Source organism: Blennius ocellaris, assembly GCF_963422515.1.
Source record: "Blennius ocellaris genome assembly, chromosome: 12".
NCBI classification, from domain to species: domain Eukaryota; kingdom Metazoa; phylum Chordata; class Actinopteri; order Blenniiformes; family Blenniidae; genus Blennius; species Blennius ocellaris.
In genome coordinates this window covers 24,350,611-24,364,225 of record NC_137661.1, presented here as the reverse complement: position 1 = coordinate 24,364,225, position 13,615 = coordinate 24,350,611, and the positions used below count along the sequence as shown (strand labels likewise).

At 38.0% G+C, this 13,615-nt stretch overlaps 1 protein-coding gene across 1 annotated transcript; it reads right to left on the bottom strand.

Moving 5' to 3' along the window:
* Positions 1-1,112: 1,112 nt before the first annotated feature.
* Positions 1,113-12,152, bottom strand: LOC308137676 (regulator of G-protein signaling 5-like). The gene is made up of 5 exons (XM_080506444.1): positions 12,021-12,152; positions 10,670-10,783; positions 7,401-7,462; positions 2,456-2,622; positions 1,113-1,640 (listed from the first exon to the last, which is right to left on the bottom strand). Exons 1-5 carry the CDS (start codon positions 12,062-12,064, stop codon positions 1,476-1,478), a joined length of 552 nt encoding a protein of 183 aa, XP_080362570.1. The 5' UTR covers positions 12,065-12,152; the 3' UTR covers positions 1,113-1,475.
* Between the last annotated feature and the right edge of the window lie 1,463 nt (positions 12,153-13,615).

Below are 13,615 nucleotides of genomic sequence, written 5' to 3'. Positions count from 1 at the left end.
GAATAATGGATTGAGTAATTGGAAATTATTGAGGTGTAACCGACGTTGTTTGAGAGATTTCCTGCTTCGAATGTCGTCAAAAGTAATTCAAGGTCACAGTGTTTACGAGCACTAAATATAACAATGATGTTATGGGGCTTTAAAACCCACAATGGACCCTGTGGGCTGACGTTTGGTTTGAGCTGTAATGTCTGTGGGCAAAGGAAGCAGGCCAGCATTCCTATCTGCATGACAAATTCAGAAAAAAAATGAAAAAAACTAATTTCATTGAGACATTTCTGTTTGGTGAGTTTTGCTTTGGTTATTAAATGTGATGGAAGCAAATGTTTGCGGTGAAAGCGGACGTCATGTTCAGGCTCGTGTTCAGAGACAGGTTGCAAAAGTTTAATAAGATTGCATGATAACACAGAAACTTGTGCCATCAGGGGAACCCAAAGGTTCAAAATGGACAGAAACAGTCTTCAGTTAAGCCCAAATAAGACAAAATACTGTGATCAAAAGCTCAGCTTTAGCTCTGCTGTAGCTTTTTTTTTTTTTTAACCAACTTTACTACTCTGGAAGGCTTTAGATGTTCCAGACCAAATACTGCTTGTTAAAACCAAAAGCCAACTTTAAACGGGCCAAAGAAAATGGGCAGGTTATCTTGTTCTTCTCAAAACCAGAACAAACATCCCTTTAACTGACGCTGTTGCCACTTTGTGCTGGAAAGTAATTCTGGGAATGTGCGACAAAGTGCTTGGTGGTGAATGGAGTCGTCTGGGTCGCGCATAACGATAAACCTGAAAGGTCTGACAAAGCTTTGGCACACGAGTGAAAGTAAAGTGTGTTACGTAGGAGCTAACAGGTTAATAAAAGTATTTGTAACCTAATAGAAAGGGGCACATGTTTTTTTTTCCTTTGTTTCAAAATCATTCATTTTAAATATGTGTGCACAATTTATTTTTATTTTAATTTGTGTTCTTGTCCTTCTATCTTAATGGCAAATCTCTCTGAAGGCCGTTTTTTTGTTTTTGTTTTTGTTTTTTTTAACAAAAACATCCAAATTATATGTAGTTCTTTAAAAGGTTTGGAAATAATGTCCATGGCCTTGATTTTGGATAGAAAGTCAGGAATGTGTGTGTGTGTGTGTGTGTGTGTGTGTGTGTGTGTGTGTGTGTGTGTGTGTGTGTGTGTGTGTGTGTGTGTGTGTGTGTGTGTGTGTGTGTGTGTGTGTGTGTGTGTGTTAGGGTGGGGAGGTGGGATTGTTTCAAACCACAGTTTTTCCCTTTAACACATTTTTTTTTTGGACCTATGTCACCCTCAAATATTTGATTTTAGTCAAATAAAAGTCTTCAACGGACTTGCATACTTGTAGTTTTATTCAAAATATTTAATTCAAAGCCACCCTCCGACTGAGATCGTTTTTTGTTTTTTTTTCCATAACTGCCGTTTGAGACCTTCCCCCACCTCCCGACCCACTCTTCTCGGCTTCAGGCTTAGTTGACCAGGAGCTCCTGGTACTGGTCGGACCGGAGGAAGCGCCCGAAGGAGTCTTTCTCCATGAGGGCGAAGATCCTCTTCTGTGCCAGGTCGAAGGTGGCCGGGGAGAGATCCACCAGGTTCCTCAGGGTCACGTCCTTGGTGAAGTGGTCGATGTTCACCTGTGATGCAAAAAGCGAAGTGAGGACGAGGAGAGGAAGCCCTTTGCGACGTATTAATATGCAGAATTAGTCGTGCAATTTTAGGCTGGCGGGTTTTCTTATATTCGATTTTCCTCTAAGATTTGATTATGAAAGAATAAATTCAATCAGTAGAGCATCCTATCATTGCACCAAAGACAACGACAACTACGTCTGTTTATATTTATTATCAGCTTTATTAGTGTGCAAATAAATGTCACGGGTTGCCAGTTTGGAAGATAACTTAAGAACATCTGTAACATGTGCTAAATGGATATTATGTTGTATTTTGTTTGACACAATTCTCAGTGTGTCCTTTTAGTAGCTCAGTACCCAAGTCTGTAACTTTTTTTTTCTTATTTTAGTACAATTACAATTTATCTATTAATCAAGACTTTAATGTTATACAGCTCACATAGATCTTTTCAGTTTGTGTCCCATTGTGAGTCCTCCTCATAAAGTCCTCCTGTCACACACTACTAACATCGTGAGTTCATCTACTGGCTGAACTGCACCTGATCTGACCCCAATTTTAATCTTCTGATTCAAAATGTGATGAAAAGCCTCATCTCCTCCTTTCCTCTAAATTACTGTGATACTGGCGTTAAATGTCACGGTGCAGAATTTCAATTCCTCTATTTTATTCTTCTAAAGTAGTGGATAATTAATGAGCGAGGCACCGCTTTGACTTCCTAAAGTCGGTGGCCAGTGTGTGACGCAAACTGCAGTTCGTGAGTCATTTATAGTCTCTTTGGAGTTGAGCTGATTGCAAAAGTTTCAAAAAGAAGACCCCCGACCTCTCTGGGTCCCTCGGACTGGATGAAGTCTTCGTAGATCTTCTTGGCCTTAGAGGCCATCTTCACCGGGTTCTTGTTTTTCTTGAAATCCTCACAGGCCACCCAGAATTCAACGTTCTCGTCGCTGAACTCGGACTGCAGGAAGCTGCGGAAGGCAGCCAGACCATCTAGTGGGGAAAGATGGCAGAATGATAGGAGGAGATGATGAATGATATAAGATAGTGCTGAGTTTAATGATTTACCCCACAAAAATTCTGAATATCACATCATATTAGAAATATTTCCTTTTTTTGGTGTTTTTTAGCAATCAGACAAATAGTAAAAGAAGGCTTGTTATTCCAAAATACAGCCCCAAAACGAAACAAGATGAAACATTCCCTCATCTTGGCTCAGACCATTGTACTTGGACACAATTGCCTGAGAAAAGTCTCATTGTCTGAAGGAGCATGTGTCGCGGATGATAAGCATTCTGCTCAGACCACAGGCTTTTATCTCCAATCTAAATGTTCTGGTCAAAATAGCTGGACTTGTAATCAAGCTGCAGTGGTTCTCTCTCTCTCTCTCTCTCTCTCTCTTTGTTTTTCCTTTTTGTACAAAGGCCCATAAAAGAAAGGCTTCACATGCAATGATGAAAAGCTGCAAATGACGACGAGAAAAGTCGGCGTCACGTTTGGGCTCGTGCTGATTATATATGCAAAACTAACATTAAATACATGAAGATGAACTATTGTAAGCATTTGTATTTCACTTTTATAGTGATATTATCAATTGAGAAGATGCAAATACTGCATTACTGTAAGTCAGTGATTTTGTTCTGAGTACTTGTGTATTTTTATTAATATTCCTTGGATGTGTCTGGTAAAATATATTTGCACGAGTCACTATAACATTCAATAGATACACAAATATTAAAGGTCAAAGGAAGAAATAAGCTTTAAATGTGGCAAAAGTAACAAAATGCCCACATTAAAGGAATATAAATAGTACTCTTTTTTTGGAAACATTTTATAAAATTTTCCTCTCCTTGTATATATTTTTTTTCTCCAATTTTAACCATGAATTTTGATAATTCACCACAATTAAAATTAATAATAAAAACCTTTGATCCAACAATAATTTTATACCTGTAATTATAGAAAATTTCAACTTCAGCTCTACAGTACTATAAATATGCAGGTTTTGTTTTTAACCTCTTATTTTACTCATATATTTGCTTTGAGCAGAGGTTTTTCTCACAGGTTAATCTAATTGAAATGAGTCTCCCAGTGATTTTGCAGTATAATGTGGTTAAGAAGAGTGTAATTCTCCATCTTTTTAACAGCTACTTAACAGTTAGCTTGTATTACTATTTGAGCAAAATGTAATCCTATAAGAGTAGCAGTGTTTAAGTGTACTGTACAGTACTTTCCATTCATCAACTGTAACATGAGGACCACTTTTTTTTTTTAATCAGGGCTTGTGTTGGAGGCTGGGATATATCAGGCAGGTAAGGTACCTTTTATTATGTGTTTCATTTTTGCGTTAGAATCAGAGATTTATTAGACTAAATGAGTGCATCATAGAAATCTCTGATCTTGCAGCTCTAATGGGGAGTTTCTGTGGTCATTATATATCAGGTGACTGGAAAAAGGGGAGAAATTGACAGGCTCATGATTTAGAACAATGCATCCATGTCACCAAAATTGTCCTTAATTTCCATTTACGGTAACATAGAAACACAGGTTGACCATGTAAGCTCCACACGGAAAGGTCACATGGACATAAGGAGTGTAGGAAGAGCATTAACCACAATTTTATTATTTTTCAATGTAGCATTTCGTGACACTTTGTACGTTTTAATTGACAACTTATGTGATCCATCACCAGTTAACACAAAAACCTAAACTAACAAAGAAATTGCAATAAATCAATGCTGAGTCGGGTCTTCTTTCCCCTCCTCGTAACGTAACGGACATACAATGACTTGCTTCCTGTTACATAACACACGCTGCATTATGCAATTTCGGTGCAGCCCTTATACAGCGAGGGCTCCACGTAGCGAAGGAAATAACTCAGAGGACATCCTGTGGGAATGGACAAGTAAAGAGTCATCAAGAATAAAGCAAAATCTCATGTAGATAAATAATCACCGTGCAGCGGCAAGCAGCAACCCGTGCCATAAATCAATTCCGGTGGAATCATTTATGCTTTTCCCCCCCAGAGATGTTATCATAACACGCGCATGACCTTCAGAGAGCGGGACGCTCGCAGATGCGTAAACACATTTATGAAAAGCATGTAAACTCTTGGGGAAAACATACATCTCTCTGCCACGGAGTGGATCGGGCTGAGAGAATCACTTAGGAGAGGGAGTTCGTCCTCCGCCACCCACCGAGCTCTGCTAGGGGGAAAAAAAAAAAAAAAAAAAAGATGCTTCTCCCTTCGCGTACCGGCCGGCCAGTGGCGTCCGTAAGTGGCTCTGTTTTGATGCATGGCGGCAAAAATCAGTGACCTATTAGCGGGAGAGTTTACACGTACCGCTAAATACCGTGAAGAGTTCGAGTTAATCATCATCACTCTCGCAGGTTCCCAGGGAGGTCAACGGAATAACCCGAGTTCCCTCGCAAGTGTGTTTACTATACTTTGTAATGCTTTTCCCCCCCCCCTTCTTCTGCTTTGCTTATAATTCTTCCAGTTCACTAACAAATTATTGTAAAATCAACAAGTCCCTTTGGGGATAAATGACAGATTATCAGTCGCAATTTGCAGTCATTTGCGAGTTGTTCCAGCTCATGCAAAGTCTAGACTTAACGTTTTAAATAGATTAAACTGGAGTTTATTTTCAAGTTTTTCTTAATAGCTAGTATAAAATATACCTAAATATATTCCACTTGAGTGGAATGAGGTAATAGTGAGCATGTTAAAAAAACACCATTTGCTTTCAAGCTAATATCTGCCATTGTATTATGTTTAAATTTTAACTCTTGTATCAGATTTTCTTTCATATAATAGTTCATATCTTGTCATTCTAGTTATTTTAGTTTTTTCTAGTTATGTTTTATACTATTTCTTTTTATACTATTTCTTTTTACTCTTTATTGTGTCAAATGACGATATTATGATCATGTGATATATCATGTGATATATATATATATATATACATATATATATATATAAATTCAAACAGTAACGGTTTCTTTGACACGCTTTTTCTGATCTAAAGGTAGGGAAATAGAATAAACCTTTTGTAGGAAGATTAGAGGGGCAGGAAATAATCTTTTTAAAGTTTGCATGCTGTGTTGTGCGTAATTAATTGACAGAAACCCAACAGGTTTTGTCATTATATAGTTTTTGCAAAATGAAAACGACTCAATTTAAAAAAAATTCAGGTTGATGACACTTCCATCCTTGTATTTCCATGAATGATTATACTCTTAGTTATGTTTCACATCATGATTAGAGCCTTTTTCGGGTAAAGCTTTTGTAAGTGTGTAAGATTTATAAAAAAAAATGTCACTCTCATTAAAACAAGCTCATGTATGAATATATAATTAGGTCTACATGGTGGATAGTGATCATGGAAACCAAACCTTGCAATGTGTACAGTAGTTTTTTTTTTTTTAAACAGTCAACCAGACAGAGAGCAGACCTCAGGGATCGCATGCTTCCCTCCCCATTTGGCACTTCTTAAAGTCAAACCAAAGTGCCAGGTAAACAGTGACTCTCAGTTGCTCCACATTGCGAAGACTAAAGATTATACTTTACAAAGTGTATGACATTAAAGCTTTCCTCCCACTAAAAAAAAGAATCTTAACTCATTTGTTCCAATGGCTATACATCCCTTTTTGAGTATTTGTTAGTGTACAGCCACAGCCAATAATAATAATAATAATAATAATAATAATGTCCAAAGATTGGAAGATTAGCTGTTTGATTCTTCCATTAAAGGCTGCTTACAGTTCCTTCATTATTTATTCCAGTCACTACAAACCGATTCAGTTTGACTGTGTTATGGAAAACTTTCATTTTCGCCTTTTCTTCAGCGACCACTTTCCCTTTGGTATACGTGAGCGACTTACAGAAAAAGTTCATTGTCCTTGAAGCCAGTTAAATATTAAGAATCAGCTTAAGAGTAACGCTAGAAAACATCAATGTGCACCATTTATCAACTGGACCACCTCCCGTTTGTTGCATTGTGCATAAATGAAATAAAGTTTGTTTACACGGAACAACTCCAAACATTTTGAGACGTTCAAGGTGTAAGTTTTCGAAAATGCTCCAAATTCCCGAATCCAATTCTTCTGCACGTGCGTTAGTAGATGGACAATAACAACAATATGTGCCTCCAGGGCGTCATATTATCCTGTTACTTGGTGGTTTTATAGTCAACAGTCTCCCGGAATAGCAATCCAACTTGTTCTTCTGCAGACTTCTGTCTACTCGCCATTGTTAATGTTTATAGTGTATTGTTCTCTGTGCATGTGAGCAAAAATATGTGTTTCCACTATAAACATTGTGCTCTAAATGAGGCCTCAGTGTGTTTCTCTCTATGTTTTGATCTGTAATGGACTGGTGAGCCGTTCCAGGTGGAGCCGGCCTGTCAACTGGGATTAACCTAAAGTTAGATAAAGTGCTATTTAAGACGGGTGGATGAACATCATTCTTTCCCAGATTCTCCAGATGCGCTCATGACGGCATCAATCTCTAGAGCAGCAATGACTTTTTAAGTAAAAAAAACAACAACAACATTCTCTTGAATTTTAATGTAATCAGAATAAATATGTCCAAAGTACTTGCATGAACTTCTTTGAACCTTCCATATTAAATTCTTCAGTTTTCCTGAATTTCATCGAGTGAACATGTGTTTTTGAAAACTGAGTGTGTAACGTGTCAGAGGAGATTAATGTCATCATTGAAACAAGAGGCACAAATGACTTCGTACGACAGGACGAGAGGTAAAACCTACAGTTGTTGTTCAGGACTCGGTCCAGACTCTCACGCCACTGAGAAGCCTCTTCAGGAGTCGGCCTGCATGAGGGGAAAAAAAACAAAAAAAAAACATTTAAAGTTCCTGTCAGTCAGTGAGAAGCATTAACCTGGTCAACAATCCCAAGAGTTTAGAACTCACAAACTTCAAAGCCAACATGGTGAAATTCCTATGACAGAGTGTGTGAAGGGCTTGTTATCGCCAAAGGAACGGCAAAGTGTCGTTGATGCTTTTATCACATTCCATGGAGATTACAGTAAATTACTTCACTTGTGCTTAAGCAAACACAACCTTTCCAGGCTTCTGACGATTCAAAACATCAGCGCCAGACCTCTTAAGAAAGCCGAAGAGAGGAATACGTACAAGCGGATAAACAAAAGATGGATGTCCTCTGAAATTAGGGCCGATTTACGATCCTCTGCACTCGTGTAAGTTCAGAGCGACGCAATCTCAGCAATCTAATAAACTTGAGGCCACGACATGAAGTTTGCTGTGCGCAGATTGCAAGATGATAACACAAGCTGATTTGGAGCCTATGACGAAGTGAGTCGACGTGATTGCACAAGAATACGCGGCTGTGCAATGATACATGATTGCGCAAGAACAGCACCTCCTGAGCACAGACAAGTACGGCGCTCTCGACGTTTTGACATTTATACGTTCGGAGAAAAAAAATTAAATCCCCCGAAACAAGAGGAGGAGAAGATCGTGACTCAGAATGAGAGGACAAACCTGAGATGTGAATTTTTCAAAGGGAGCTCGAAGTAAGTACTTGTTAGCATTTTACTGTTATGGTCTTTAATTTTCCAACAAGACACTCTTCATGGTCAACGTCACAAACCCCTACAGACACAATCACCCCCAAACACCTGACACATCAAAAGCAAATATATCACCACGATTGTCCCAAGATTACTATCCTCTGTCTGGGACACCTGGAAATCACAGCGTTTAGTGGCCTTAAGACCCCATTTGCATGATGTTTTCAAGTGAAAACAGAAAAATTTTGTTCTGTTTAAAGGGTCTGTCTCACATAACAATGGGGCTCTAAGCCAATGGAAACACACACGCTCTCAAAATGTATTATACGGAAGGCTGCTACTGCTCATGTGCACCAATAATAAGTAATAGGAAGTAAGTAATGCTAAGTAAAAGTTCTTCTGTACAAGCTCAGGTAGATGGACAAGAACAATGTTTTCCTCCAGTGTCAATACACCAATCAAACTTCATCATCTGTCCTTACGAATCTCCGTGTACTCGCCATTGTTAATGTTTATAGCGTATTGTTCTCCGAGAGTGTCTGTGTGTGTGGTTTCAATACAAAAACAAACAACAGTGCCAACTTGTGGCCAGGCATGCCGACGACATCGTTTTCAGTGCTTCTGGGAAAACGGACATTGTTTTCAAAACGTTTCTGTGTAAACACAAAGCTTTTCTGAAACAAACACACAAAATTGATGCATTTTTTTATTTAAATTTTTTAACCTTGTCCTGTTAATGGTTCCTTATAGAAATTAACAGTGAAAATCGGGGGCTGCGTTCTGTCTATCTTTGTCTTTTTTTAATGCACAACGACCAAAAACATTCCTGGAAGATCTATTGTATTTCATTACATTTTGTTTATCAACTATTAAATGATAAATAATAACATTTGTTGTACATCAGATTTTCTTCCTGTTGCAATTGGGATTCGAAATCAGGTCCCAACAATAACTTAAGGTCAAACTTAACAAGGTGCCTCACCAGTTATTTTCCTGTTGAGAAGCTTTTTAGATCTGGCTTGAACACAAATACAATTTTTTATTCACATTTTTATTTATATCACAAAACGTTATTTTGACAAGCATCTCATCATTTGTGTTTGAAGACAACACTTTATGCTTTTAGTATTAAGTATTAAGTTTTGTGAGTAAATAGTTTTTGGAGAGATGTTGCTCTCACAATAACGTCTTTAGATCTCAACAACTACGATGGCTAAGCTTATATAAACACTAAGTTGAAACCTTTGTTGTTGTTTTTTTTAGATCTAAGTTCCCTGCTCAAGGATTTGAGTGTGGAAAACATTTCCCGAGACTCAACTTCATCTGATAAACGTGTCAAATCACTAGAAACTCTCATAAAGTGATATTAAACTTTTAAGAAGATGAAGATGGAGCCTGACATTGCTCCACCTGCTGGAAGACGCTACAGGTCGGTGAGTGGTGACTTTCCGACGGATACGACGCGTACTCCTCCACATTTGTAGTCTTGTGAAATGTGCAGAGTTTAGAATGCAAATGCGATGATGGAGATCTTAATTCTACGTACAAGAAAAAAAACAAAAAAACAAGAGATGGTCTCAACAAGTAAAAACGGAGTTTTGAGGGCCAGGTGGCAACTTGGGCATCATGTCACACATTTACATCTATTCATATTAAGTAAATCCCCTTTTATTCATATTGTCTGAACAACATGCATTAGAATGAACCATTTAACAAGAAGAAACTCAATATGCTCATCAAAATTACTTGAGGTTTTTGAGTGGACTTGGATTGCAAAGAAAAAAAGCATCGCTGCCACGATGGAGATTTTTATAAGTAGTTGATCGCTGTTCCACTGAGCTTTTTGTACGAAAACACATGTTGAATATACCTGCAGATCCGCCCACAGAGCATGTAAGCCGACTCCAGTAAAGCTGCTTTGTTTTGTTTAAAGCGCATTTCATTATATAGGGGCGGGGTTGTTGAGGTCAAGAAACCCAGAAACCCCACTGGACTGGGTGTTGCTTTTTATGAGGTCTCCGACACACGGTCAACAAACAACGACCCACGCTGTCAAACAAACTCTGGGGGGGGGGGCAAAAAAAAAGTAATTGAAACTAAAATAAACTTTTCTTTAGTTTCCTTTAGTCAGTCGTTTTTTCTTTCTTTTTTTAAATAATGTTAGGAGAGCAGCAGTACTACAATCCTTATCGTGTCACACAAAGTTGTTTTTAAGATCTTGTGCAGAATTTATCTCCAACTGAGCTTTTCCAAGGTAAATGCATCATGGAACTGAACTCTCTGAAGGCTTTGTACCTGCTCACACTGACATCTGAGCGCGCTCAGTATCTGGAGAAGTTTATTGTCCTTTGATCTGCACATGTTGCTCCCGGCCTGCCTCGGGCTCCCGCTTTTACAGTCGGTTATCTGGCAAACATCTCCTCTCTCATCATACAGACACTCATCTATTTCGCCGGGGGGTGAGGGGGGGGTGTAGAAATCACTCACTTCTGCAGCTTCTCCGGCTTCTTCTCGGTCTTCTCCGGGTAGGGGATGATGAGGTCGATGGCATTGTCGGGCTTCTGCAGAAAAACTCCCAATTTCGACTTGATCTCCTTGGCCCTGGGTGACAGAAAGCAGAACAGCGCGTTGTGTTTAAACGTCCGTCTCGTTCGTCACACTCACTTCAACGGGTCTGGTTTATTGTATTAGTACTAAACACTAACATGAGATAGTAATGCGTGACGGCTGTTCCATGATGTTTTCAAACTTTACTGACAGCGTCACGTAATGAATATTACAAAAACAAGCTCACTTTTCTTATCACATTTGAGATAACAAATAAAACAGCTAGGATTTTGGGATACTTGTACTTTTATGAGTATTAAGTAATTTTACTCATACTGATGCCGATTTAGCATCATGTAATCTCCATGGATTTCTGAAAGATACTTTGTAGCAGTAACTTTAATCTTTCAGCACAAAAGTCCAAACCAAGCCATCAGATTCTAGCTTTTGTTTACTGCATTGTTTGTTGAAGAAATGTGTTTTCAATGTAAATATATCAACAAATTAGTTAAGAATCACTCATATTTTGAGGAGTTTTTGGGAAGAGTGTTTTTTACTTTTAACTTACTTTTTTGTGTACATATTGTCACCAAATTGTAACATCATTATAAAGAAAATAACTTTATATTTCGGACGTATTTTGATAAAATACTTGTTCTGGAATTAATTGATTTAGGATTTTCATTTCTTGTTCTGGCCATTAGATTTGATTAAAAAAAAAAGAAGATGTAGTTCCAACTTAAACAAATAAATAAAAAAAAGAATAGAGTCCTATTTTGATCCATAAAGCAAAGTCTGATAAAATGATGCCCTGAATGAAAAACAAAACCTGACTGTAACCTGGCACAACCTTTCTCTGGCTGTAGGTAAAAAAAACAAACCCCCAAAACATAAAAACACAACCTTTTTCCCTCTGATTTTGCTGAGAATCTGAATAAAAATGCAAAAAATAACACTTTCAAAAGTTTGCTTGGAAATTACTATTGAGTTTTTTAAAAATGTATTATTTCATGCCTTTTTGTTTCTGCTGAAACACGGGCTGCAACTTTGTTGTGTGTGGAAGCATGCGCATAATGTCAATAAATTAATTTTAAAGTTTGTTGTTACCGCCTATGTTCATTTAGATGGATTAGAACTGACAAAACAATGATTTGTTTGTGTTTTTAAGCTGTTTTCAGCTGTTTAAGCTATACCCCTTTAAAGATAACAAATAGCACTTAAAACTTTATGGATCCGATCATATCCGACAGATAAAATGTGAGAGAAAAGAGGAAGCAGACACTGAGCTCACCTTTCCAGGCAGGTTTGGGGTAAGGCAGCTAATCCTTTACACATTTTCAAGCTTTTTTAGTTGCAGTACTCAGAAGTGAATTCAGTTTTCTTTAAGGCCAATGTGAGTCCTGGAGCTTCCTTTTGCTTTCTCACTGACTTTCAGCACATGGGAGTTTTTATACAGACGCTCTTTGGGCTCTGGGCCAGTGGCTCAGCCAATCAGGCTGGAACGTTTACAGCACAGGCGGTCCGGGAGCCTGGGTGAGGAAGGGTTGCTCCTCAGATGTGTATGACTGTTTGCTTTGAGGTTTCAATTAACCTACAGATGCAGCACTTCTGTTTGCAGGATGCATTGAAGTGGATGAGCTGTCGCTGACATTAGAGCTCATTCAGTAATGATTGATGTCTCTTTTGAGTGCTTTTAGCACAATGTCCTTCGCATCCCGGCAGTCGGATTGATGCAGTTTCAATGCGATACAACCTAATGTATTTTTCGCAATGGTTAAATGTAATTACAGTTTATTTAGCAGGGTCGTCTTTATATCATAGGCGTTTAGCAGAGGGCCTACAGAAACATGATGGATGTTATCTAGCAACTGTTTTACAGGCTGCAAATGCAAGACGGCCTCCAGAGCGCCATGACTCCCAGTCCATATTCTCTTGGGATTTGGTTTTATAAGTGAGTCTCCCACAATAACACAAAATCCGACTTCCTCTTCTGTCCATACGAGTGTCTGCGTACACGCCATTGTTAATGTTTATGGCATATTGTCCTCTGAGTGCATGTGTGTGTGTGTGGTTTCCCTACAAAAACAATGGCGCCTACTAGTGGTCCAACGTTACAGCATAAACAGACTTGATTTTCAAAATATTGCTGTTGTAGACGTCAAACTTTCACGGCACAATGCATAAATGAATGCATTTTCACTTGAAACATCATAAATGGGGCCTCAATCTCCATTGATCCAACAACTATTGCAGCACATGATGTGATCAGATTTTACATTTATGCTACTTTAAGCAGACAGTTGGAATTTTTATTGTTGTTCATTTGAACATTAAACTCTACTGCCCATATTAAGCCAATAACACAATGCAAACATTTCATTAGCATATCAATCAAAACTGCCAGCAGTATTGTAAGGGCAACAAAAATACAACAACCACAACAACAACAATAATAATATAAATATTTATAGGGGCATTTTATAAGTCCTAAAAAATCTCTAAATCCTACATCTGAAAATGAAGATTATAAAATAAAAGCATGAAATCAAATTATTAATAATAAAAGATATGTTATTCCAAAGCAAGTATCAATGGAAAAAATCCACAACAGATAAAAGCAGGTATCAACAAGTTTGGTAAAACCATTGAAAGGAAAAGTTACAGGTCATTGGACTTTGCAAATAGAAAAGTATTTCGTCCCTTCTTAAAAAAATATACATATCATATACCAGTTGACAAATCTGCAAAAATTCTGTTATTTTAATAAAAAAAAAAAAAAAGGTTCACATCAATTCATTTCTGTGCAGAAAACATCACCTGGCCACTATGCAACTGCAGTTTCATGTATGAAGGGTTTGGGTTCAGTGAGTTAAACCGTGCTGACTC